At 38.3% G+C, this 23157-nt stretch overlaps 3 protein-coding genes across 4 annotated transcripts; 1 reads left to right on the plus strand and 2 right to left on the minus strand.

Annotated features, from left to right (window-relative positions):
- Nucleotides 1–475: 475 nt before the first annotated feature.
- On the plus strand, nt 476–4383 carry LOC141589977 (uncharacterized). Its single transcript, XM_074410595.1, has 2 exons — nt 476–3695; nt 3941–4383. Exons 1-2 carry the CDS (start codon nt 476–478, stop codon nt 4381–4383), a joined length of 3663 nt encoding a protein of 1220 aa, XP_074266696.1.
- Nucleotides 4384–4647: 264 nt separating this feature from the next.
- Nucleotides 4648–10084, minus strand: LOC141592026 (cellulose synthase A catalytic subunit 4 [UDP-forming]-like). Its single transcript, XM_074412570.1, has 12 exons — nt 9975–10084; nt 9657–9855; nt 9437–9540; nt 9300–9357; nt 8858–9029; nt 7807–8419; nt 7576–7713; nt 7328–7453; nt 6839–7051; nt 5946–6461; nt 5508–5858; nt 4648–5400 (listed from the first exon to the last, which is right to left on the minus strand). Exons 1-12 carry the CDS (start codon nt 10014–10016, stop codon nt 4819–4821), a joined length of 3114 nt encoding a protein of 1037 aa, XP_074268671.1. The 5' UTR covers nt 10017–10084; the 3' UTR covers nt 4648–4818.
- Nucleotides 10085–10862: 778 nt separating this feature from the next.
- On the minus strand, nt 10863–18477 carry LOC141592027 (protein PHR1-LIKE 1-like). 2 transcript variants are annotated; one of them, XM_074412571.1, is made up of 8 exons: nt 18313–18477; nt 15465–16151; nt 14961–15171; nt 14787–14863; nt 14634–14673; nt 13441–13498; nt 12056–12125; nt 10863–11538 (listed from the first exon to the last, which is right to left on the minus strand). In XM_074412571.1, the coding sequence occupies exons 2-8, from the start codon at nt 16110–16112 to the stop codon at nt 11188–11190; spliced, it is 1455 nt and encodes a 484-aa protein (XP_074268672.1). In that variant the 5' UTR covers nt 16113–16151; nt 18313–18477; the 3' UTR covers nt 10863–11187. The 2 variants fall into 2 exon arrangements, with proteins under 2 accessions (XP_074268672.1, XP_074268673.1); XM_074412572.1 differs by having other exon boundaries at nt 15465–16156.
- Between the last annotated feature and the right edge of the window lie 4680 nt (nt 18478–23157).

Here is a 23157-nt window from a genome sequence, read left to right on the forward strand (position 1 = left end):
CCTGACTTGGTAACAACTTTAATAATACTCAACACGAATACATGTCTTATGTTAAACACCGTTGGTTGATTAAAATCTAAGTTTTAGTCTCGAGTATCAAACACAGGTATATAAGATAACTTGTTGACTCATTTTATATTTAAAAAAAATTTGTACTTTAGTTGCCTCAGTTTTAGGCAAAATCTATTTTGGTGCTCCGAGAATTCCCTAGAAGAAATATGGGAATCTTGCTGATTAAAGTTGTTTTTCACTCTTCTGATCAAAACCGTAATTTCACAAAGAAATATGGTATTCAAATAACGAGTACTCAAAAGCATAATAAATAGTTCGATCAAACCTTAAGTTACCAAAGTGAAATTAATTTAACCTCGGTATTTAAGTCGAATTTACCAAAATACCACCATCTAGTGCACCTATATTTAATCCCTCACTACTTGATCATAAACATCATTAATCATCTCTTAATTATTCCATGATGAAGCAATTTCTACAAAACAATGCTTCCCTACTCTACACAATCTTATTTTTCCTCTTACTCCTAAACAAAACTTCATCACTAAAACCTCAAGTAGAAGCACTCTTGAAATGGAAAGACACCCTCTATCCTTCTTCAATTCTTCCATCATGGTCTCTCTCAAATACTCATGATTTATGCAAATGGGATGGACTTACTTGTGATGAGAACAACAATGGTGTTCTAGCATTAAACCTTGCTAATTTCGGCTTAACCGGAACACTAGATCATCTAAACTTCACTTCATTTACCTCACTTAGTATCCTTAATCTAAGCCAAAACAACTTAAGTGGTACAATACCATCTAGTATAGGAAACATCTCTACCTTAACTTCCTTAGACTTGAGTGACAACATTCTCTCAGGGAAAATCCCTTACCAACTAAGCTATCTTCTCGAGTTACAATACTTAGACCTTGGCGCGAACTACTTAGAATCGTCTCATTGGTCAAAGTTTTCTCCCTTCCCATCACTCACTCACCTTAGTCTCTACCTCAATGACCTTGATCTAGAGTTTCCAAGTTTCATACCGTCTTGTCGAAACCTTACTTACTTAGACTTAGCTCAAAATTCATTAACTTCCATATTACCTTACTCATTATTTACCAATCTTTCTAAGCTTAGGTATCTCAACCTAACAACAAACTTTTTCTATGGTTCTTTGCCATCAAACATATCCAAGCTCACTATGTTAGAGGATCTTCGCGTAGCAAATAATCAATTTAATGGGTTGATCCCCAAAAATATAGGTCTACTAGAAGGCCTTCAAATACTAGAGTTGTATAACAACTCATTTGAAGGGAGTGTCCCTCCATCTATAGGGAATCTCAAGATGCTTCATATACTCGACCTTCGATGGAACAAGCTGAACTCCACCATCCCTTCTGAGCTCGGCCTATGCACTAACTTGTCATATTTGGCCTTGGCTTCAAATTCATTCACCGGGGAAATCCCTTTGTCCTTGACAAATCTTAGGTTGATTTCTAATATAGATATCTCAAATAATTCTCTTACAGGAACCGTCTCTTCTGAGTTTTTCACAAATTGGACTAACTTAGTCATGTTGCAGCTTCAATCCAATCATTTCAGTGGGATTATCCCACCTGAGGTCGGCCTACCGACAAATCTTAACACCCTTTTCTTGTATAACAACAACTTTTCCGGCTCAATTCCTAAAGAAATAGGAAAACTAACAGTTTTGGATCAGTTAGACTTTTCTAGTAATCTACTTTCAGGGACAATTCCCTCATCTATTGGTAATATGACAGGTCTTACTGTCTTACAGCTTTTCAACAACAGTCTCAATGGAACTTTACCATCTGAGATCGGTAACCTGACAGCGCTGACCATTCTCGATCTTAACAGCAATAAACTTGTAGGAAAGTTGCCTGATACCTTAGCTGATTTTGTGAACCTAGAAACCCTGTCTTTGTTTTCCAATAGTTTCTTGGGGGAGTTTCCGAGTAACTTTGGAAGCAAAAGCCGTTCCTTGACAAACTTTCGCGTTGCATATAACTTCTTCTCCGGTAATTTGCCAAGAAAGTTGTGCAAAGGGTTAAGTCTTCAAGAGTTTACAGTTCATTTCAACAAGTTTACAGGATTAGTTCCTGACTGCATCAGGAATTGCAGGGGACTAAATAGAGTATGGCTTGAAGGAAACGAATTCAGTGGCGATTTTACCAAAGCATTTGGTGCTTATCCTAACCTTGATTTTCTTAACCTTGCTCATAATCAGTTTTCAGGATCTCTTAATCTTGATTTCCATAATCTTACTCGGCTAGAGCTCGAGGGAAACAAGCTTTCTGGCAAAATCCCGGCTTCATTAGGTAGACTGACCAAATTGGTAGTTCTAAATCTGAATTCAAATGAATTTCTTGGTGAAATTCCTTCAGAAATCGGACAGCTGCAACTTTTGGAACAACTTAGCGTAAGCAAAAACCATTTGACAGGAAATGTTCCGAAAAGTATAAGCCAGTTGAGTAATCTTAGGGACGTCGACTTGTCAGGGAACATTTTGACAGGAAAAATTCCTGTTGACATAGCAAATTGCACGGCGTTATCAAGCTTGAATTTGAGCCGAAATAGTTTTTCTGGTCAAATTCCAGATGAACTAGGTGAACTTGCTCAATTACGCTATTACTTAGACCTTAGTCGAAACGCTCTCTCAGGAACCATTCCTGAAAGTCTTGGTTCACTGTCCTTACTACAACTTCTGAATTTGTCACATAATGGTCTCTCAGGAGCATTACCCGGGACATTTTCTGAGATGGTTAGCTTAGAGAGCATCGATTTCTCTTACAATGAGTTACATGGGCAAGTTCCGGATATTGAGGTCTTCCAAAGAGCACCCTCAAGAGCATTCATTGGAAACTCGGGTTTGTGTGGAAATGTAAAGGGATTGCCTGTATGTAAGTACAAGAAGTCGCGTAAGTTCAGCAGGAAATCCCTGATAGAAAGCATCATTCTTTGTTTCCTTATTTTTCTTGCAAGTGCTTTTGTAGGATTCCTCTACAAGAGAGGTAAAGAGGTGAAAAAAGAGGAAAACAAAAAAGACGATAGTATGGAAAATCCATGCTACTATGACAACTTTGACAAGCTTATTTGGGGATCAGGAAAGGAGGGATTAAACTTCCGAGACTTGGTTAGAGCCACAGAAGACTTCGATGAGCAGTACTGTATTGGAACCGGAGGTTTTGGGACTGTTTATAAGGCAACTTTGCCAAAAGGTCGAATTTTTGCAGTAAAAAGTCTCAAAAAATCAGACTCCAGTGACATGTCATCGATTGATCGTAAGAGCTTCGAGAATGAGATCACAACACTGACACAAATCAGGCACCGGAATATCATAAAGCTATACGGGTCATGCACCAAGAGCAAGATCATGTATCTGGTTTATGAATATGTCGAAAAGGGCAGTCTTGGGAAAGTCTTGTACAGTGAGGAAGGGTCCTTTTTGGACTGGGGTTTAAGGCTGAAAATTGTTCAGGGACTGGCATATGCACTTTGTTACCTGCACCATGACTGTTCTCCGCCAATTGTGCATCGTGACATATCGATCAGCAATGTTCTGCTTGACTCGGATTTTGAGGCGAAGCTTTCTGATTTTGGCACTGCTAAGCTGTTAGTCTCTGGTTCATCTAATTGGTCCACAGTTGCTGGGTCTTATGGCTACATGGCTCCAGGTAGGATGACAGTTTCAGATAATTCCTAAATCCTCGATATTTAGTACTCCCTCTGTCTCAGTGAATAGTTTACGTTTACTTTATTTTGTGAGGGGGAATAAAGCAAGCATAAACTGTTTACTGGGACGGAGGGAATAACAGAACCGACTAAAAATGACTTGACCCAAAATAATCCATTTGCCAGGCCTTTTACGAGTAATGTTTATACTGTTAATGCACTAATTATATGGTTTGTGAATGTGCAGAGATTGCTTTCACAATGAAGATAACAGAGAAGTCCGATGTGTACAGCTTTGGGGTTGTAGCATTGGAGGTTATGATGGGAAAACACCCAAGAGAGCTTCTATCCTCGCTCATTTCCGGAACTTCATCAGCTGTCACTCATGATTTGTACCTGAAAGATGTAGTAGATCAAAGACTGAAGCCACCGGCTGCAAAATTGGAAGCCAACGTGGCACGAGTAGTTGCAATGGCCTTGGAATGCACCTGTCAAGTACCAGAGTCAAGACCAAGCATGCTCTGTGTTACAAAGAAATTGACAAAACAGGCACCTTTTCTGGAGTCCTTTGGTTCACTGACCATTGAAATGCTCGTAAATCTCAAACGAAAGAAAAAGTCTGAGACATTGGAAGAAACACATGAAGATATTGTCGAGGTTTCCTGCAGACAAGGCGCTACAGACACTTAGACCTGGCCAACGGCTCATCCTGGTCACGTGCGAGTCAGAGTAAATTCGGGTATATAAGGTTTATCGGGTCTGTCGACTTTGTCCCAGTTTAAGAGTATCAGTGTCTAAATAAAGCAGGCCTAAAGTATATTTTTTTGGTGTTGATCAAGTTTTGGCTTTTTCATTTGCAAGAGTCAGGAATCGAACCCCTGCCCACTCGTTTAAGAGATGAGAGCCCTTAATCACTCACACCAGCCAACTTTGGTGCCTAAAGTATACTGAGAATGGCTTTAATGTGTGTATTAATATCATTTCACTTCAAGTATAGCATGTTCTTCAAAATACATCATCTGAATTTCTTACTCCTATTTACAAAATCACTGAATTTCCAACATATAAATCGAAACAAGAAGGGGGAATCCAAAAGAGCAAAGAATTAGAGCAAGCATCATTAGGCTAGCACTCAACCCCACATTGTTTGAGGATAGGGCCTGTTTGCTTAGGGAGGAAAGGATCAATCCGAACCCACAAAAGAGAGAATATCGAAGCAAGCAAAACCGACCATAGAACGACAATGGTGGGTGTCCGGTTCTGTCTTCCCATCAGACCCTTCAGGAAAGGGTACAGATGGACAATCACCCAAAAGGAGAAGAAGAGCTTCCCAAACAGTGGACCCCATGAGTTGTACCCATTGTTAATAGCATCAGAAATACCCGCCACAACTCCGACCATGTTGAGTATGATCAAGGTTGTCGGAGGGATGAGAAGGGTAGTCCACTTGAAGAGGTACAGTTCTCCAAACTCGCCGTCATCACCTGCTTTTGAAGTGACAGTGAAATTTGTGTCGACTCCTGCTAGTACTTTTAGCAGACCTTGGAAAACTGCGAATAGATGGGCCGAGACTCCACCAATCACCCAAAACTGCTCGTTTCTCCACCAGTCCTCAATGCCTACGTTACTCCATCGTAGCTCCAGAATTCCCGTGACTATGATGGAGATGAAAAGACCCAAGAACCATATACTTGCCAAGTTTGTAAGCTATAACAGACAGAACAGGAACCGGAAAACAATGTCAAATGTGATAACATCATGGTACTACATAATTAGTCATTAAGCGGAATTTACAGTAAAAAGAAATGACTTACAGTTGGAATGATGAATTTTCCGGTGAGAAGACAGACAGCTGGTATAGTACAGTAAGCAAGCAGAGGAATAGAGGTAAAAGGGTAGACGATGGTGTTGATATAAGCAAGCCTTTCTAAACACTTGAGCTTCCCGCCGTAAGCATACCACAAAGGACAGTGTCTGCTGAGGAAAATTTCAACTGATCCAAGAGCCCATCTAAGAACTTGATGCAACCGATCTGACAGATTTATCGGAGCTGATCCCTTGAAAGCCGGTCTCTTGGGCATGCAATACACTGATTTCCATCCCCTACAGTGCATCTTGAATCCTGTCAGGATATCTTCTGTCACTGAACCGTATATCCATCCAATCTGCAACCCAAACCATCACAAAATATTGTATTATTAAGATTCTTCCAGTTTTGGGATCATGTCTAAAAAGAAACCTCGGACGCTTACCTCTTTTCCCCATTCAGTCTTTTCTTCATAGCCAATGCTAATAACATGAATGGCTTCCTTAATCAAAGCAGTAGAGTTTGTGCCCTCAGGAAGACCTCCATCTTCCATAAGGGTAGAAGCAATGAAAGTCGGTGACTGACCAAACCGCTTCTCAAAGTTCTTCTGGGACATTAGAGATGATTTCTCCAATTCCTCGTAACCTTCCAATCCTTCTTCTATGTCTTCAAGATCGAAGATAGGAGTTGGAGTCTTTCTCGAGTACTTCTTCCCGTTCAACATCTTCTTCTTCTTGCTGTACAGTCCACTGAGCAAGTTTTTAAGTCCTTTCTTCTTTGATTTGGTTTTCTTCCTCTGACCACAGCAACAACAGCACCAAGAAGGCAAGCAATCACATGTCATCTTAGGCCTTTTTTCAGATGCTGGAGGGTCATATCCATACAAAGCCGGGCGGTTGAATACACATCCTGTTCCTACATATACCGGTCCTTGTATCCCATCTAGGCCTCTCATATTGATCTAACAAACATAAATACAAAATTTCTAAGGCATCAGTAAAATACACCAGGTATCAGCATGGCAATTATGTTGAGATCTAGGCCTGTTTGCTTTGGGGAAAAACATTTTCAATTTTCCTTGAAGCCATTTTCCGATTTGTATAATGACAAAACCGCAAGTACCAGGAGGACAGTAGTACTAAGTTTCAGTAACACCCTTTCACAGGCATAATATAGGTCTCGAAAATGAATTTTCAATGCATATGAGAGGGTGATATTGAAACTTAGTACCGCATGCTGGTACTATCTCACTTTTCTGCAGAGATGAGCTTACATCGAAGGAAAGAGTTATCCTCAAACCAAACGGAGGAGCAGTTGTATGAAAAGAGTTGAGCTTACATCGAAGAAGACAATATTGCGATTAGCATATCTGTCATGTCTGTCAATACCATCAAATCTCTGAGGAAACTGGACATAACAGAGCTTTTTGCCAAACTGTGGATCCATTAAAAAGCACATAGCCTCCCTTACAGCCTTGCTGTTGTTGACATAGTGATCACAGTCAAGATTTAACAGGAATGGTGCATTCGTAAGAACTGCTGAGACACGAACCTATTAAAAGGAATCAGAGAATAACCAGGTCATAAATCATTACAAAACCGTCAACATAAACTATAATAAACCCCTAAACACTTAAGATCAATTGGTAAGATGTCCCAATTCCCAAGTTTGATTCCTTGGTAATGCGCAGCGTTATAACTCAAAAGGGAGAACTTAATCGGATAATCGCCCTTGTGGTCCTGCCTGTCTCGAATCAGGTCTAAACCTGGACAAGCAACCCAAAATATATATAATAAAAGGGAAATTGTTGAAAAGTGATGTTCCTACCAATGCATTCATTGCACCAGCTTTTTTGTGGTGGTTATAGCCAGGTCGCTTCTCACGTGAGACGTAAACCAGCTTTGGCAGCTCCTTACCCTCCACATCTAGGGCGCCTTCACTTCCTAGATAAACCTGCACACATACGATACACCAGTCAGTTCCCTGAACGACTTGAGTAAAAGAGAAAGATGCAAAGATCAGGGTTAACTAGAATCATAGTCCATTTGAATCAGAGCTCAGTTAAGAATAGGAACCTGGATCATCCCAGGATGATCGCGGGTGTTATTTCCCGGCCATGGACTTCCATCTTGCATCACCCACCCTTCTTCAGGTTTCTTCTGTGCTTTTGCCACCAATGCATTTATTCTTACCTTGAATTCTTCATACTCTCTCTGGTTTCAAAACAGAAAGGGGAACTTGTTAGGGCATATTTGTCGAATCTAGCATAACATATATAAGTGACAGATAAAAGATCGTTTACTAACTTTCATGGCTCTGCGTTCCTTGACGAATGTAGCTTGGACCTTATCCTTGAGATAATCCATCTTCTGACTGAAGTAAAATTCCGGAGCCCTTGGCTCAATGGCATACTTTTTGCAGAACGGGACCCATCTCCTCGCAAACTCAGCAGTTTCCGAGAGTGCATCAAATAGAAGCATAGATGCGCCATCATCTGATACATAACAGCTCACCTTCTCGACAGGGTAATCAACAGCCAAGATGGACAAAACAGTATTTGCAGTTATAATGGGTGGCTCCTTCAGTGGATCCACTGAACTGACAAAGAAGTCAACTGGGGCTAGCTGGTTAGGCTCTCCTTCTCGTTCAAACCTCAACGACAAGCGATCCAAGTAAGTTTCACGATTGATAGGGAACCATTTGGGAAACTGATCGAGAATCCAAGAGAAAGCAAACCATATCTCACATATAACAGAGATGAGCCACAATGGGTAGGCATCAGTTGCTGGGGTTAAGATTCTAAACCGGAGGAAAAAGGCGAGGATAACAAGACGCATGACAATTACAATTCGATATGGATTGATTTTGCTTGATGAGATTGGGACTTTTCTCCACAGTGGTTGCCTTGCTTCTGCAATCCTGGAGTAGCAGTAAGAAGTTTTAAGTATGGTTTTCGACCATTTTCAGAAATGTTACATCAAATGCTATTATGACAGGAAGTGTGCCTGAGAAACACTAGGGAACCATTAGTGCTTCCAGCCTGCAGACCAGTCTCTATGTGGCTAACCAGTCTCAGAAACCATGTTATGAGTATCATCACACAATGATTTTACCGACTAAACTAGTTGACACCTGCAGACTGTTGTAGATTTGGATATTGCTACAAACACAGGACTCATTTTCAAAATCAAGGCTAAAAAATGAACACTTTTTGGCTTTCAGAAACTTTACCATCATATTTCTACCTAATTACTTATGAGAATGAGAATTTTTTTGCAGATTTTGGATTTGAGGATCTATAAACACAAATTAGAATAGGAGAAAAAACTAAAACCAAAGAAAAGGGTTAGTTCTTACAGGAAATCATCTTCTTCGCCCTGATCATTTTCGGCGTCAAAGGTGTTAACCAATCCTTTCTTCTCTTGCCTTGTTTTCCACTTCTCTACCCTCTCCTTCCACTGATCACTGTTCGTAAATGCGTCTCTTTCCCCTTCATAATCCTTCTCCCCATTCAGATCCTTACCCGTAACTAGTTATACCAATCATTCAACGTCGAATCAAGAAAACAAAAATGAACATCATATAAAACTACTACCTCCATTCATCTCGATTAACTAAAGTTTTCATTTTGAGTCGTTCAAATCAATTCACTGCATAACTCACAAAAACACTGTTGATCCTAATTTTCTCCCAACATATTCTCATCATTTAAAATTTCGGTCTAAAAGCAAATGTAGTGAATCGACATGACAGGAGGGCGTAGACCTCAAGATTACGAAGAAATAGGAAAACATCTTACCACTTCTAGCAGTGGAAGAGAAAGCAGGGGCGTTGGCGTGAATATAGTCCCCATTTTCCTGCACAATTAGCTTCCTTTTATTAAGATCACATCGACACAAATATTCAATTCTCAAAAAGTTCTGCAGTTTTACTTACAGATTGTGTGGTATCATGTTGTTGGTTGTTCTTAATCTTGAAATCATCATCATAATCACCGGCATCAAAGGCCTCTTCATCGTCACCCTCAACTCTCGGGCTCCCTAAATCATCGAAATCCAAAATTAGAACAACTCTTCAAATATATCTGGCAAAATCTCTATAACCTACATGTGAGAAGGAAGAAACAGACTGAGGAAACAAAAGCAGAAAGAATAACCTTTATGATGCTTGTAGCGCGAATTGCACTGAGGACAGCATTGGGTTCCTTCACTCCTTTCATAATCATAGCAAGGCCTACAGACCGGAAACCCACATTCATAGCATGCTACAAAAGGCTCTCCATCTTCCCTTACTCCTACTCCATCCCCACAAACCTTGCATATCTTTGCTAGAGATTGTCGAGTTGGAGGACGATTCTGTCATTCATTAAAATATATATTTTTAGGAAGAAATATACAGAAAATCAACTGTAAGCTGAACACATACAAAAAACAGCTGTAGTACAGATAACCATAACACAGAGAAAACAAAATACCTCATCGGTGCTATGGAGATGACCAGAGATGAGACCAGCCATGGAAAAGGAAGAAAAAGCGAGAAAGAATAGTCGGTGAAGAAGGAAGAAATGAAGAAAAGACGGGTTTTAAAGAAGTCATAACTAAGGAAAGGTAATGAAGGATGTGAAAGTGTGATTTGCTACCAAACTGATAGTTGGGAAGTCATAGGTTTGATTCAAAGAGAAGTTAGAATGTGATCATCTCCATGTTAATGAGTAAAGTAGGTTGTTCACCCTTTGCTGTTCATTACTTTGTTTCAAAGTTTTATCTTGGCCTGGCGCCATTTTTATAACTCACCCTTGTTTCTTTATATTTTAATATTGTTGGCTTGAATATCGAGTAAAGTTGCGTACATCTGACAAATTATATCTCGTTGTTATGGGGAGTCCTTAAGCCAATACGATAATGTCAGTCCGATATTTGGGAAGATAAGAGGGTGTTTCACATGAAGGGAGCTCTAAACGGAAGTTACAGATTTAGGAATGGTAGATTAGAAGCCATTTTCACACATATTTAATTGGGTTGACAGTAGATTGATCAACTCAACATTGTGACAACTGACCCTGCAACTTAATGACAGTTTTTTCTTTGGAATCAATTTCACCAATCCCGGAATCTGGAACTTGATGGAGACGACAGCTTGTAGCAAGCGCTTCTGCAAATGGCAAGGTTGTATCCAGATAACCTTGATGAGCATTGTATAGATAATTGCACCGAAGGATTGTTACTTCACAGTCGATAAAAATATAACCAGTCAGCCGAGTGAGCTATTATGTTCCATTCCATGATAATCCAAATCCAAAGATTCGGTTTCACAAAAAAAAAAAAAAAAAAAAAAAAGTCCTCATTCAATTAAACAAGGTTCATTACTGTACAAGGGACTGAGGGCTTTATTATAAGAAAGATGACACGACTTATGCCGGAAAAAAAAGAGGTACATGACCCCAGAGCAAAGATTACTGGATTTGCTTAGGTATTGTGCAATACAGATTAGAGAGTGAGCCCAGGTTTGATTTATCTCATAAGGAACTTTGATAAGGAAAGGGAAGAGAAGACCTACAAAGTTTCGAACTTGGTTAAATCAGTAAAACTAGATGGTACAGAGTATATAGATCACCAATATATCCTAGCAGATCTACCACACTAAATAAAGAGCAACAACAACAGTACCGTTCAACCCGCACCATGTTATCAGTCTATAGGCGGGATTGGTGTCGAAGAGGAATCAGACTCCACATCTCTCGCCCGCTTTGATGGCCGGATGTCGGGGACTAAGTCTTTATCACAAACATCTAGATTATCGGGGACTGGCGAATGTGCCTTTTCCTCTCTTTCTCTCGCCCTCTCAGTAGTTTCTCTAGGAGTTGAGGGACCATCGGGTTGTCTTTCAAGATCTCTTTTCGGTGATGTAACGGCAGAAGGGTCATCGGTTGTCAAAGAATCAATCGGGAGCTTCTGACCTTCAGATTTGCACTGATGTTCAAACATCTTCTGGAGGTATTTCCCTTGTTCTTCTATCCGCATTTGTAGGTTTCTTTGAATCTGCAGATAAATGCAACAAGATGGGTCATAAATTAAGGACGCCCTATTTCTATGGGGCAATTTAGCTACGGAAATTTCCTTGCATGTGACCATAGGCTCCTTGCTTTTCAATTTAAACAATTAAAGTACATGAAATACAACAAGTTTAATCGTAAAGTGCCAAGAAATTCCTTGAATGCTTTAACCTCATCATTGATCGTTCATTACACCATGATAACAGCGAGGTTTAATCATCAGATGTACGAATCCTTTACCGAATCTCAGTACCGCCCCCTCACATGCCCTTATGTTGGGTCCATCATTTCACATTTTCACATGCCCTTACGTTAGGGTCCATTAAAATGAGATTAGCAGCTATTCACCATATTTCACCCTATACTAAATATCTAACAGAGTGATGCTTTCACTAAATAGACAACAAAAAGTATTTGAACCAACAAAGCATATTAATAGCTAACTATCCTTTGAGATTAGAAAACCACTCAAGGCCAGAATATATCTTCAGACAAAAGTATACCTCAAGCTGCTCATGAAGACGCTTCTGAACTTCCATCTGCATTCTCAGGGCTTCTGTGAGATCCATGCCCCTGTAATGGGAAAAGAAATGGTATTCAGTGTTACCATGTCAATTAGCAAGAACCTACTATTCGAACGGACGTTGCCCATCCCTAGGTCCTAGGGCCACCATCAAGAGATTAGGAATTTGCCAGGTATATATCATTGAGTTAAGGTTGATCAGCCGGGCAGCATCAATCAAAGGATGCATTCGGAAAAATTGATTCAACTGGTGTAAAATTGTTTGTTATCGCTTGACTATATGCTGCAGTAAGGCCGAAGTTTACTAAGCATAGTTGAGACCAGAAAATAAGTATCAAGTGTTTTAGACTTTTAGTAGCTTAATAAAAGGGTTTTTTGTCGAAAACTACCTTATATTTATGGGTATTTGTAAAAAAACTACCTTATATTATTTTATTTTTTTTCAACTACCTTGGTTTTCTTTATTTTTGGTCAATAACTACCTACGCTAAGAGTCTTGACAAATTTGCTCTAATTAGTGGTTGTAACCTATCCTACATGACTCTTTTATGCTTTAATCTTGCTTAGGCCCGATTTTGGGAAGTCATGATGTACTTATGCTTAGCTTTAGTAGATGTTCGTAGTTATTATTGAAATGTGAAAATATAAATCTTGCTTACATGAAGTTAAATTGTGGTTTGGACGCAGTTGATTATTGTTGTTATATGTAGACAGAGTCATGTGAGATATGTTAATGTCGCTAAATGGACCAAATCTCGTCATAGTTTCAGCATAGGTAGTTTTTGACCAAAAAAGGAGAAAACAAAGGTAGTATAATACAAGAAAAATAATACAAGGTAGTCTTTTTACAAATACCCCTAAATATAAGGTAGTTTTCGACAAAAAACCCTTAATAAAATCGTAAACACAAATAACAGATCACTGTAAAAGTAATTAGATCATGATTTCCAGCTGCATGCTTGAATGGCTATTAAGGCTTCAACTGAGTTGGTTCAAGACCACGTCAATTGACCCTTCAATCATGAAACATGACCCTTCTAATAAAATTGTGCGGTACTATAACACTAGAAAATAAATCACGTCGCCTTTCACAAGACTGCCGTAGTGCTTTGTTACGTGTTGTTTTTGTCTTATGTAAGACGGCCTAACAAGCATTTGATAGTTTGATCCAATTTATGTTTTTCTATGTCCAAAAACCAATAAATGCTAGTCGAACCTCAAAACCATGTGAATCACACACACACCTAAAAAAAAAAAACAGGCAGGGGTGGGTGGGGGGGATTGCCTGATCCAAATTCTCGATCCCGCAACATGAAAGGAACCAATAATGATAGCTTAGAGAATGATCAAATATATATAACTTACGCTTTCAAGTCTAGAGAAGACAAATCGGCAAGAGCGGTTGTTGCCTTTTCAGATGATCCTGCAGGCAAAAAAAAAACATGACACTCATGAGACTTTAGTAGTCATTGATAGGGTGAGTACTAGAATCAACAGGTGAACATGGTAGGATATCATAAAGGACTGCAGCAAACTATCCAATGTACATAAACGGAAAGCTAAAACAGATAAAATTAGCATTAGGTGCAATGCTTCCCTCGTCAGACAACAAAAGCACCTGTTCTATATTTTTCCTTAAACTGAGATATACGTAAACGATATATAGTATAGGTAATGTAGTTTGCTAAGTAAATGACAGGGAAAACACAAACAGTTAAATGAGAACAAAAAAGTCATTTATCCAAGGTATCATCAATGGGCCAAACCACATTAACACGATACAAGGCAGATATGAATCATATGATCGTGTTACATTTGTACAACAGAAAAGGAACAATCACCAAAAGACACAAAAAAGTCGAGCTAAAGAAACATCATAAGATATCAAGCACCTACCAAGCCTTGAGATAAGGCTCTGGCACCAGGTATTTTTTATTTTTATTTTTAAAAAAAAGTACAACATGATGATAATCAAACAAGAAGCTCCGAATTCTGTAGTGAAATCAAAAGAACACTCTCAAGTGTCTTGACACTGGACATTTGAAGTTTTTCAAAACATAAAAGGCTACTTTACACTGACAAAATGTTTGGTATAAAGATAACAAATAAACAACAATAGGTTCACAGCTACATGACCCCATTGTCTCAAATGCTCACATCTATTACGAGGTGGAAGTTGACTGATAGCTACTTCAAAACTAAAGAGGCGCAATTATATTAGTGAGCCATTTTACTTCATTTCATCTTATTTCAAAGCCAAGGAATAGTGAACCTTCAACAACATTTGAAATTTAATAATAAACCACCACAAACAATCGTGAAAAACTCGGAAAACTTGCGTCCAGAGACTATTATATCAAACTGGCGCAATGCACAAAGGATGTGACACTCTTATATATGGTGCTTATTTTTTTAAGCTTTCTATGGTGTTCGTCCGCATCCTTAATTGTCCAGGATCCACTATGTCCATCACTTGAACAGTTCTTTTAGCTAAAAGAGAAAAAACAGTAACAGGAGAGAAGGGATGGGGAAAGAAAGAGGAGAGCCATAAAACTGACCTTCCAAAGTCTCTGGCCGGTATCTTGCTGTTCTATATTTCTGCATTCACATTTATTTGAACAAAACGGGTATTGAGAAGGTATAAATGCACAGCTAGCTTGAAAAACAAAAAGAGGAATTGAAAGTTGAGGTTAGGACAATGTCAGACATGCCTGTAGGTGGCTTTTTACGTGATATATTGTCAAGCCTTCGACCTTCATCAGCTTTAATACACCCTTTGGAGTAGCTCCTGAAAGTAAGGATGTTCACATTAAATTAGATGTCATATTCGAATAAGAGCAATTCATCAGATGTAAAAGGTCAAAATTCGAATAAGAGCAACTTACTTTCACTGCCACCAAGTTTGTGGACTGCCTCCACAAAGGCATCATGAAGTTCTGGGGTCCAGCGCATGCGTGGTTTAGCTTGGGAGCCAGATGCTGAAGGAGACGGGCTGACAACAGCAGCCACTTCTGGTGATGGCACGGAAACCTGGTGATGACTTTGTACCGCTTTCATAGGCAAATTCGAAGATGGTGTAGCTAATTGGCTTGACATCTACACCAAAACAACACTTAACGACCAATAGTGGTCTAGGTAAAACAAAAGCGCAGAAATACTTTTGCCCAACTATTCATTGGAGACGGTCTCACAATAACATATTAAGATTATCCTGAGACGGATCTAAAATTTCTAATAAATGGGGTAGTTATTTCGTTTTTAATAGGTATGTATACGGGTAGAATTATTAGTCGACTGTGAGTCACATCATATTAACATGAGGCCATCTTAAAAAAGACTAAATAATGTACTTGCTCCCCATCAGTATAGACCTAATACAGCATACAGACCTTTGGTCCTTGATCAGTAGTGTTTGTATCAAGAAGCAGCTGATTCCAGTTAGAACTCAAAGGTTCATTGTCGGTAATTAGTTGATCGGCCCAATCCTGCCAATCATTTCGCTTGCCGAGCTCCTCCTCTGTCATAAGATTACTGACACAACTATTGTTTATCGAGAGATGGCCATTCTGAATAGGAGGATGAGATGGAAAATTTGAAAACCCAGGTATTGTATCTGAGCCCCACGGGAGGTGGGTACCTCTAGTATAACTTGAAGCTGTTGAATTTATGAAATCGGAGTAATCGGAAGCCTCTAGAGCTAGTGATGATCCGTTATGTGCTGATGGGGTAATATATGAGGAGTTCGCTGAATGATTTTCAAGGGTGACAGAAGAGAAAGGAGCGCCGGTAGAGTACCCCGACGAACATGGCAACTTATGAACCATAATTTTACTATTGGATGGCAATGAATTAGAATGGAAGACCAATGGATCGGCAACAAATTCCCTTTCCATTGAGACCTGCTGAGAATCTGGCAACTTAGGGTACTTATCACCGAAGTTGCTTGAAAGGACAGGTAAGGATGAAGACAGAGCTCCAGAAGCACCAAACTGTGTTGCACTAGGTCTCTGAAGAGATAAAGCAGGGCGTCCATCCATATTGGCCTTCAAAAAAATTCTAGAGCCACTATACAGTCCCTGTACTTATAAGCGGACAACATCAGTTTAGAGAACATGAAAGACAGAGAGATATTTAAGAGACTGCATGTCATATCAATAACATCATTACCCCTAATGCTTCAAGGGCGCAGATGGCAGTGTAAGGGGGGGTCAGATGTAACATACTACCATGTACGTGGTTTTACAACACACAGACCATTGATGACCCAAGATGCAGAAATGAAGATACAGGGAGAATATATCATATAACCAGCACTTCACAATAAAAAGAGGCAAATCTAGTTTAGTGGGTCAAGTTGTTTTATTCTCATAGTATAGAACCAAATTATAGTTAATCTTTCAGTGCATGTCATACCCAAATATTCTGATCAGTCGAGTAAAATGAATATGATAGTCATACAGTATGAGCCGTTTGTACCCCAATAGCATCACAAGTGTTTTAGTTAGACCAACAATATTGACAGATCAAAAGTGAAGGGTAAAAGTGGGTATCAACAATAAAAGGGAAAATTGTTAAATTTGAAATGCAAACAAAAAAACCAAAAGAAGGGACAAAATGGATAAAGCTCCAATGAAACTAGTCATGACTCATGAATAATGATGTTTGTTATTACAGGGGCTGAGACGACGAGCGCTCAAGGGGACAAGTTGTAAGTTACATACCTATCCGAATGATTAAAACCCATATTATGATGTAAATACTGCACTTCAAGGCTAAAGAAACTATTACTGAATGCATAACAGGTTGTGTGAGAGATCCTTCTTCTACGCTTAAAACGAAACAAACCTTTTATAATTTAACAAACTGCTAGGTACCTCATAACCCAAAGTCAGCCCAAAAGCTCCAGATAACACAAACGGATCAACAAAGGAAATTAGTTTCAGGATTCAAATGTTAAAAAACACTAGCGCTGGTATAGTATTCTAGCAGATGAAAATTACTTAAGAACTTCAACTGACGATATCATTACACAACAGGTTACCCTATACTTGCAGCCTTGCAGGTCCAAATTTGCTTTTTAAGAAGCTAAATCGATGGCAGCACAAAGAAAATAAAGATGACACAGACATAGATGGTAGTTTTCTCTCCAAAATGACCTCCATGCAAAAATTAACCAAGGAGTCCAGATTATGTCCCTAAAGACCGTGAAGAGAATAAAACAAACATATTGGAACTGGTCACATTTCACCAGTTCAATTAAACTTGTATTATGCTTCTAAAATTAAGCAAATATGTGCAATAGTATCTCCAAATATGTAGCACAGCCGACCAACCCCCACCCCATCCCCCCAATATCTCCATATGTTCGCCATTTGTAGGAGTCCTCAAGGCATTTGGGTAATGTTGTTGCAGATGTGCCTTGTAAATGAACAATTGATCATATAACATTCTATCAACAAAATCCTCTACATGACCATATTAGCCACTCTTTTTGCCTATGTAACAGTGACTCGACTGTAAGTGTGTAGCACTCTTTTTTATAAAAAAATTCATGTTTTGTTCTAAAATAGAGTGTCATGACATGTGTCGGAGACACGAACCGCATCCAATATGAATTGCCAATGCAACAGTAGACACTCATCCCAAGTTCCAAATCATACCTTTCTTCCACAATAAGATAACATATCATCTACATTACTATGTTACTCCGAATCTTCTTATTTCCCCGCGTATCAGTGTCGGACACCCGGACAAGGGTATGGCACTTGGATACCTCATTTTAAGCCAAAATATGCATATTTTTCATAAAAACATCCCAGTCTGACACTTGGACATACGCTAGTGTCGGATACTTCTAAACGAGTCCGAGTAACATATAGAATCCCATCATCCATAACCCTAAAACTAATAAAATAACATCACCACTTGAGCCAAATACTTGCAATTCAATTTCTTCCATAACCCTCAAGCTTTCTTACACACAGACATAACATAACAATTAAGACATTCAAAGTATAAAAAAACCATGCAAAGGGCAATCAATCTCAAAAACCCATCAAAAGCTAATCAAGATCAACAAATTCAAACTATACCTAATTGCCCAAATCATTAAAACCAACAAAAATCAAATCATTTGCATGTCTAAGCAATCAAAATACACAAAATAAACATATAATTTCAACACCCAACAACATAATGAAAATTTATAAGATGGGTAGATTAGAGAAGAGTTTATACCTCAAAAGTAATGGAAACCCATAAATTAATAGAAATGAGGGGAGGAATTAAATGAAGTTTAAGATTGAAAGATGTGAGAAAAAAGTGATCACCGGAGACCCAAATGAGTGAAGGATCACGGGTGAGTCATATGGGTTTGGTTTTTCTGGTTTAAATTAAAATTCTAAAGCAATTAAAACTACAAAGTGTATATATAATAATATATATACGTAAAAGAGTATTCCCCAGGCTAATCCTATGCGAGTGCGACTTACCATTGGAGTAGTATTTATTGGTACTTCTAGTCCTACACATATACGAAAGTACGGAGTACTCAAGTAAAGGTCAAAGACTCAAAGGTGGTGTGGTGTGGTCGGTCGAGTATGGGTTTGGATCGACATTTAGCAAAATCAAAAATTAATGACGGAACCAGAATTTCCAATACGTTAACAAACTATTAGTTAATCGTATCGTATATTTTTTGGTTTCCGAATCCGGATTAGATTACGTAATTATCGTTTTGGCTTTTGTATTAATTAATTATTTGCGTAAATTTAATTAGCTTACGTTTCATCTAATTTTGGACAACATACGAACATAGTTGGACATTTGATACCCAAAGTTCGTCCACATGAAAGACGTTGAGTACCAACGTCCAACCATAGACTGAAAGTTAAGTATCAACGCCCAGCCATGGTTTGATTATCAACGTTTGTCCATGGTTGGACGTTGATATTCAACATCCATCCATGAATAGAACGTTGATTGTCAACATCCAACCATTGATCGGACTTTGAGTATCAAGGTTCCTTCTGCGGTCGGACATTTTTAATTGAATTTATTTGGTTTTAGATCATTTTACTTATTGTAATTATATTTTTCGTATTTTTTATTACCTAATCATAATTCAAATTGCATTAAACAGGTATCATTTGAGAATTTTGATGGTGATGGCGTTGATTACAACCCATTATTTGTCACGAATACACGGTTTCCAACGCGTGATGAGGCTTTTAAATGGGCTCAAAGGATAGCTTTCGAAAACGGGTTTGCTTTGGTAAAAGCAATAACGGGGCAAAAAACAAAAAACAAACCGGGTTGTTGGCTACCTACTTTCGTTGCTCGAGAAATGGTCAACTTGATGAAAAGGTTGATCCCGACAAGCCAAAAAAGAAGCAGAAATTAACTAAATGTAGTTGTCAGTTCCATAGTCGAGTTGTGCAAAATTACTCTTTTCAAGATTATAATTAAAGCACGGTAATTTGGAACATTGTCATCACCTCGGGGTTCGGAACTCATAAGTCATAACCACGATCTAGCTAGTCAAGTACAAGGACAGAGTGTAAGATTCATTAACCTCTTATTAGACATTTCTAATAACTATATAAATTTAGTTTAGTCATAAACTAACAAGATCTTATGCATGCATAACAATAAAATGCAAAGTAAGAAGAAAACCGATCTAATTACAATGAGGGCCGAAGGGTTTATACTAATCAGTCTCCTACCAAATTAATCTTCTTAAGAAAATCCAAATGCTCCAACAAAACCCCTAGATTCAATAGTAGAATCTACTTCTCAAGGATTTGTACCAAGATAATCACCCTTAATACAAATACTAACTTGAATACAAGAAATTAGTAAATGCACCTTAAAATAACAACTAATATTATTACTTATTACCACTGGTAATGTATGGGTGATATTAGTAATCTTGTGAGATATTCTTTTCAATTGTTCTTGACAATTTTAGAGAGGGTATTTAAAATTATCAATAATAATTTTTGGGTAAGAATGAATAATAATGAAAAAGAAGAGAAAACTCTCATTTTTCATATGGGTGGCCGGGTGGCTTAGGGGAAAAGTGCCCAATGGATTTTCAATTTGCTATTCTCAAGAGTCTAGGCATGCAACCCTATGATTAGTAGGGTATGATTGTGTTCCCCTTTAATTAAATAAACACATTACAACTAACCCCTATACTCCTCATTTACACGGCACAATGGACATAAAATGAATCCATTTTAAGTTTGTCAAATGTCAATTTGTGTAGTGTGACATGCAGTTAATAGATCCTACAACCAGTTGTACTCAGTTGTATGCTCTAGAACCCGAGCTATATAATAAAGTTTTCGAGTTTTGTTTTAAAGAAGTCGAGTTATACCATAAAATTTCTGAACTCACTCACTTAACATAAAAAAAAATAACTTTAAGAAAGCTCAAAAAAATTACACATAAGCTCGATAAGATATAACTTGGTTGTATGATGTTATTGTACCACTGGAGGTATAGTATTATTTGTGGTGTGACATGTTAGACATGTTACTAGACATGTTATTTAATAATGCATTTTTAACTTATTAAAAATCATTATATAAACAAAATAAATCACATAAAAAAAATTAACCAGTAATTCATGATTACAAGTACTTAAAATGGGTCATAGAATTATAAATCACAACAATTTGTATTTATAATAAACCATTCATTCTTATTTTAATTGTTTCATAAACAATAAATAATCCTAAGTAATAAAACAATTTAAATTACTTAGACCGAATCTTATTTAATCAAATTTCAATAAGATACGAGTTCTCACTCATAAAATCATTTGTTCAATTTTAAGAAATTAATTAACCTGTATCATCATACAATTAATTAATCAATTAAGAGTGTTACCCTAGAGGTATGACCTTAAGGGATCAACTGATCTCCACCGTCATACGACAATAATGTCAAACTCTAGCCAGCCAATCATTACCGATTAATGTGGATCAGTTGATAATAAAATATTATTATCCCTCAAATGTTCTTATTATGAGATATAAACATGTGATCGCATTATTTCCAGAGGACAAATACTCCAACACGGAGATCGCCACTTTGCGGGATTGAACGACGAGGAGAAAGCATATGGGAGGCAACAATATCAGCTGGGTTTCTCCCAAGAGATATTAAAAACAGTTTTCACCAGAAAAACCCCTGATAAACATCAACCTTCAAGCATCCAAATCTATAGCGAGACAAGTAAACTTAGGTGGGAATTGAGGGGGAAAGGAAAACCGCTCAATAAATGTTGGCTCTATCCTTAGAACATCATTATGTGCATTGGAATGAGAAAAATCAGGAGACACGCGATGTCACGCATGTATTCATGTCCCATCAGGAATCCATGAAGATGTTCTGGGATTATCCTTACATGGTACTCATGGATTCGACGTATAAGACCAAATTTACGAGATGGCACTCGTTGAGGTTGTTGATGTCACACCCGTCGGGTCTTCGTTCTTAATCGCATATGTGCTTCTTCCTTTTAAGTCTGAAGCTGGGTACACGTGGTTGTTAAAGAAGTTTGGTACCCTTCATGAGTGCAACGGTACATCTCCTTATGTCACCGATTTAGAGTTGGGTTTGATCGCCGCTCTTAAGGCGGTATATTCCGACATTGATCATTTATTGTGTTGATGGCACATAAACCGTGCCATCAAAGCCCGAGCACTCAAATTCTGGAAGAATGAGTAGTACAGAAACCATGTCATAAACAATGAAGAAAGCGATTGGAAAAGAGTGATCGATGCTTTTACCGAGGAACAGTTTAGAGAAGCTTGGATGGTTTGTAGTCGTAAGTGGGTGCCTTTGGCAACTTATTTCAGGAATGCATGGGCTCAGCACGCGAGGAAGTTTGTACTATGTTGTATGAACGACTACTTTTATCTAGGTAACAAGGCAATATTCTGTTTTGAGTCCTCTCATTCTCTATTAAATACGTGGTTGAAAAGTGCACATCTTACACTTGATACCATGTGGTCCCGTATCGAATGTCGACACTCCAAAATCAGAAAGGAGCTCGAACAATTAAGAAGTAGACCTCGGATAACAGATCGTACTTTTTCCTTGTTGCAAGAAATGTGTCTATTAAGGCAATAGAGACAATGGAGGAAGAACTTAAGAGAGGGATTGGTTTGGGTATCGGGGTTGGAGGCTAGATGTGGATGTATGCTACAAAGACTCATGGATTACCTTGTACATGCATGTCAATCAGTTTCTTTGAATATCAAGTGTATGAGAGGCCATCTTGAGGACATTCATAGTGTTTTAGCCTGAATTCTCCTGAAAGGATCCGGCCTGAAGATTAAGTTGTGTGGGTATCTAGTTCTAATATTGTTGAAAAAATGTTGAGTGACGGATGGAATAATTTATGAGAGAATAATGATGTTTATGTATCCTGGATCAATTAACTGGTAAAGAAAATAAGAACACAGTGGAATAAGAATAATAAGCTAATTGTATAAGAATGTTTGTCTATTATTTCGTGTCCTTTACAAATATTTTTCTACTCTATTTATAGTCCTTTTATTCTAACGGTACAATCAATCATACACTCCTTTTGACTGTTGGAACCGTCTCCTAATTAATAGGGCACATTTCCTATTAATCCGGCTGACTTATTCAAACTCAACAACTTCTCCTTCTTCTCCTCTTGCACGTTGTAGTTTATGGAAATTGTATGTTCTTGTGATTGGACTTGGTCTTCCGTAAGAATAGGGTATGCACATAACTGCTTTGTTGGTCTGTTGATTAAATATCCTGTTGGAAAGTTCCATCAAGCTATTCTAATATTGCTATCAGGCTTCTTCAGCAGCTTTTTCATCCTCTGATATTCTTTTCCTGTCAAATAATAGCTGCAATTGTCCGAACCCTGGTTGCCCCAGTCAGCCTAATCAAGTCAGGCTAACTAAAGTCAGACCAGGCTAAATTGGACCTAACAATTGCCCCTTGACATTTTACCCGTGCTGGATCAGGCCAGGGGTGAGATGTCAATTTACCGTGCTCAAAAATAAAAAAGAATCACAATTACTCAATGAC

The sequence above is a fragment of the Silene latifolia genome, chromosome 7 (assembly GCF_048544455.1).
Source record: "Silene latifolia isolate original U9 population chromosome 7, ASM4854445v1, whole genome shotgun sequence".
In the NCBI taxonomy this organism is placed as follows: Eukaryota; Viridiplantae; Streptophyta; class Magnoliopsida; order Caryophyllales; family Caryophyllaceae; genus Silene; species Silene latifolia.

What these genes read in the sequence shown, in the direction of transcription:
- LOC141589977 (XM_074410595.1), top strand. Translation starts at nt 476, where the DNA reads ATGAAGCAATTTCTACAAAACAATGCTTCCCTACTCTACACAATCTTA. An exon ending in TTATGGCTACATGGCTCCAG is followed by an intron (nt 3,696 to 3,940) that starts GTAGGATGACAG and finishes GTGAATGTGCAG; the next exon opens with AGATTGCTTTCACAATGAAG.
- LOC141592026 (XM_074412570.1), bottom strand. Translation starts at nt 10,016, where the DNA reads ATGGCTGGTCTCATCTCTGGTCATCTCCATAGCACCGATGAG. An exon ending in AACATGATACCACACAATCT is followed by an intron (nt 9,358 to 9,436) that starts GTAAGTAAAACT and finishes CTAATTGTGCAG; the next exon opens with GAAAATGGGGACTATATTCA. An exon ending in CTGGTGCAATGAATGCATTG is followed by an intron (nt 7,052 to 7,327) that starts GTAGGAACATCA and finishes TCCTTTTAATAG; the next exon opens with GTTCGTGTCTCAGCAGTTCT.
- LOC141592027 (XM_074412571.1), bottom strand. Translation starts at nt 16,112, where the DNA reads ATGGATGGACGCCCTGCTTTATCTCTTCAGAGACCTAGTGCAACACAG. An exon ending in CTACTGATCAAGGACCAAAG is followed by an intron (nt 15,172 to 15,464) that starts GTCTGTATGCTG and finishes GTTTTGGTGTAG; the next exon opens with ATGTCAAGCCAATTAGCTAC. An exon ending in GTCTTCATGAGCAGCTTGAG is followed by an intron (nt 11,539 to 12,055) that starts GTATACTTTTGT and finishes ATTTATCTGCAG; the next exon opens with ATTCAAAGAAACCTACAAAT.